This window comes from Lingula anatina, chromosome 2, assembly GCF_051362555.1.
Source record: "Lingula anatina isolate TDL-2025a chromosome 2, LinAna3.0, whole genome shotgun sequence".
Taxonomy (NCBI): Eukaryota; Metazoa; Brachiopoda; class Lingulata; order Lingulida; family Lingulidae; genus Lingula; species Lingula anatina.
The window spans coordinates 30,919,828-30,923,440 of record NC_141768.1 but is presented as its reverse complement, the minus strand read 5'-3'; the positions used below and the strand labels follow the sequence as shown (position 1 = coordinate 30,923,440).

The 3,613-nt window shown below is 36.9% G+C and overlaps 1 protein-coding gene across 1 annotated transcript; it reads right to left on the bottom strand.

The window, feature by feature from the left end:
- Nucleotides 1-365: 365 nt before the first annotated feature.
- LOC106177815 (zinc finger protein 862-like) lies at nt 366-3,033 on the bottom strand. Its single transcript, XM_013560712.2, has 5 exons — nt 2,467-3,033; nt 1,917-2,140; nt 1,496-1,725; nt 1,171-1,291; nt 366-774 (listed from the first exon to the last, which is right to left on the bottom strand). The coding sequence occupies exons 1-5, from the start codon at nt 3,031-3,033 to the stop codon at nt 366-368; spliced, it is 1,551 nt and encodes a 516-aa protein (XP_013416166.2).
- Nucleotides 3,034-3,613: the final 580 nt, after the last annotated feature.

The window sequence follows — 3,613 nt, the reverse complement described above, 5'->3', positions numbered from 1 at the left end:
ACCCGATTAAATTGTGTTCATTCTTTTTAGTGTGCATGGTTGTGTTGTCACTGTACATGTCAAATTTTATTTTTCTGATCACAGTGTATGTCTGTATTTTCACTGTGCTTGTTTTTATTCTTTTATTATTATTATTATTATTATTATTATTTTTTTTTTGATTACTGTGCATGTTTGTGTTGTCACTGTCCGTGTTTGTATTCATTGTGAGCACTGTGTATGTCAGTTTTGTCACTATTTGTTTGTAATCTTTACTATTACTCTCAGGGTATGAAATTCGTGTAAATTTGAAGCCGGACAGCATAATTAAATCAATTGAAGACAAGATTGATATTAAAACAAAGACTCTTAGTCTCAAGGTGAATTTATTCAAGTACAGATTCTTCACTGTCAGCATCTGAAACATTATGCGCTGATCCCAAATCGGAAAAGTCTGATTCACTGTGACTGTCATAATCAGAGTCTAGGTTTGGATCCTCGGGTTTCTGGACATCTGGCGCAGCAGCATCTGCTTCTGCCTCTGCCTTTAAGTATCTCATTTCATCTGCAGCAGGCCTTCTGCAATGACCTCTGCTGACAGACCTCAGGAATAAAGGCCGCCGTCTTTTCTGGGTGTTCCAGCAATGTATGGCAGGGGTTGGGTCATATTCTGCTATCTCTGCAGAATGGAGCTGGATGGTCAGGAGTGCTGTCAGGGTGGAAGCCCTCAGTTTGTTTCTCAACTGGGTCCTAATGATTTTTAGTTGAGAGAAACCTCTCTCCATTCCGAGGTCCCTGCAGGAAGTGAAAGAATCAAATCCACGACCTTCAAGATGTTAGCATGCTTTGGTTGATGCAGACTATTGATCGTCTCCCAAGACAAGGTGTGCATTTTGTGACTGAAAATAAATATGCATTACCTTTAATTGCTTTCATGTTATATTTCAACATAATAGAATGCAGTTTTATTTATTTAATTGATATTTGAATGTCAGATCTTATTTATTTGATTTTTAATTTATATTTAAATTATTTAAAATTGAAAACACATTGTTGAGAGAATTATGGTTATTGTAACAGTTAAGTATCCTTTCTAACTGAATTTTTTATACCAATTTAGTTTTGAAGTTTGGTTCCAAGTTTCACCATTTACTATCTATCTCTATTTGCTCATAATGATGTACATACTACTTTTCGTAGAGGTCATGTTTTAAAGAGGTCCATTCTGCATCCATGACAGCCAAGTCCACACTTTGCTGCAGATGGTTATTAAAGTGATCTACCACTTGTGCCAGCATGTCATTACCAAAATCTGTGAAACAGATAAAATCAGAACAAAAATATTAGTATACTTAATTATAAGACACTTATGTTACTCATGAAAAATGTCAATAAACCTCTTCTAAAAATATTTGAGGCAGTACTGTTCTTTAGATAAATTTCTTAGATTATTTTAAAAAGATTTGCAATAGTAACTTAGCAGAATTTACAACAGAAATGAACTGTTAATGCTGACCTGGAGCATCTTCAAATGTGGGAGGCCAAGACTGTAAATTGGCTATACTGGTGCAACTGAGTAGACCCTTGTCAATGTCAGCAAATTGTTTATCCAAAGATGACACCAAATTATCCAGAACTTTCCTCTTTTGGGCTTCATAAGTTGCAGATTGCCCATGTAGTTGTTCCCCTTGATACTTATCACCCACAGCCAGGGCAGCTTGTAGTCTCCTCATGTTCAGGCCAGGACTGAAAATACAAAGTTAACATCCCCTAGTGCAAAACTGAATCAACAAGTCACTACATTTGTCTAACAAACTACAAGCAGGCACACACAATTTGCAGTGACCTGTACTTTAATTGTAAGCTTTCATCCAGAAGAAGCAGAAATGATAACATAAAGAAATAGTTTTTTATACAACGCTATTAAATTTGCTGACCTGGTATGAAGGTTGATGATGTTGAGTGTGGTGGTTTCCAACTCCTGACGGACTTCATAAATACATGTCTGTCGCTTCTGTAGTGCCATGGACAACCTCACAAGTACAGCAACCAGATCTGTGAGAAAATGGGCAAAGAGCATTACATCTTTTGATCTCAGGAGCTTGATCAAGTGCTTGGCTTTGGGTTGTACTGCTGATGTTCCACTGGGAATACTAACTACCTTTTGTAAGAAACAAAAAATAGAGTCGCATAATCTGAGATTCAGTAAAATTGACCATATCATTTACGTTAATAATATCACAGAAATTTATTGTGCTGTTGTTAACTTTTTATTTACTTATGCCTATTATATAATATTAATTATAGTTATATGTTTAGATCTATTATATTGTTAAAAATACATCTAAATATCATCATTGTGATATTATATTGATGATTGACTATATTTGTCAGTTTATATGTTCTTGTTACAGGTTTACAGTTATTGTTATAACTTTAAAAAAATAAAAATATACACTTCCATTTGTCAATGTGGAAAATATGTACCTCATTCAGATGCAGGGCAAAGGCTTTGTAGCCTTTCCAGATTACATTCAGTGCTGTCATAGTGTGCCCAAGCCACCCAGTGCCACCAACTCTAGTTGGCATAGCCCACATCTTCAGAGCCTCAAATGCTGCACGGAGACCACTTGTCTGCTTGGCACTTTTGTGATACATCTTGTACAATTCATCCATCAAAGTGTATACCTTCTTGTAGAGAGGTGTGTTGGAGAGAACATCTTTGAATGATAACTCAATACGATGTGACATGCATTGTACCATAATGATTTCTGGCGATATATTTCTTCTAAACAGAGCTATAACCCCTGAGATCTGTCCCGTGTTAACTGAAGCTCCATCTCCTGCAAATCCTATTATTCGCCTCTTAATGTCCTCCAATCTCAGTTCCGTTGCATTCAGGGCTGTCATTATGGCATCATAAATACCTGCAGCATTTGCAAATGCACAAGCCACCATCCCAACAAAGTAACAATGAGTGACACCATTTATGGCGAAGTGGATATACACAACCTCATTTTCTGTAACAGAAATATCTGTTGTACCATCTGACATAACTGTAAAAAAGGTAGCCTGAGATAACATATGTCTTCAATCTTATTGCGCTCCACCTCTGCAATTGATATCATAAACTGTTTGGCACTGTGTTCATTTTTGTATGTTTGACCTATGTCAGTGCATTTTTTCTCATCGAGCTTACACTGCCACACAAAATCGGAAAGTGGTTGAGACTTTTTGGTAAGTGCATGAACAGTTTGTACCAGGTGCTGAACTTTATCAAAAGTTGACTTATTGAGGGCTTGAATTGACTTTTCTGCAATACTTGTGCCAGAGGAGTCCCTTTTTGCTGACAAATATCGCTCGGCATAACGGTGTCCTTCGGACACTGCATGAGTAGCTAGTGAGTGATGCCTAATGTTGCATGACCCGCCTATTACAAACGCACCATGGGCATACTTGTTAAATCTATCTGGTTGTTTCCTTGAAACCAATGGTGCAAATGCACTTCAACAGGTCTTGCAAAAAAGTTTGACGTTTAAACTGTCAGTGTCATCAAAAATTAACCACGAAAATTCAGTTTTCCATGATGGCACAACTGACCTTTTCCTTTTGGTGTCATCATACACTTTATTGG

What these genes read in the sequence shown, in the direction of transcription:
- LOC106177815 (XM_013560712.2), bottom strand. Translation starts at nt 3,033, where the DNA reads ATGTCAGATGGTACAACAGATATTTCTGTTACAGAAAATGAGGTTGTG. An exon ending in ATCATCAACCTTCATACCAG is followed by an intron (nt 1,726 to 1,916) that starts GTCAGCAAATTT and finishes TTGTATTTTCAG; the next exon opens with TCCTGGCCTGAACATGAGGA. An exon ending in AAACATGACCTCTACGAAAA is followed by an intron (nt 775 to 1,170) that starts GTAGTATGTACA and finishes CACTTCCTGCAG; the next exon opens with GGACCTCGGAATGGAGAGAG.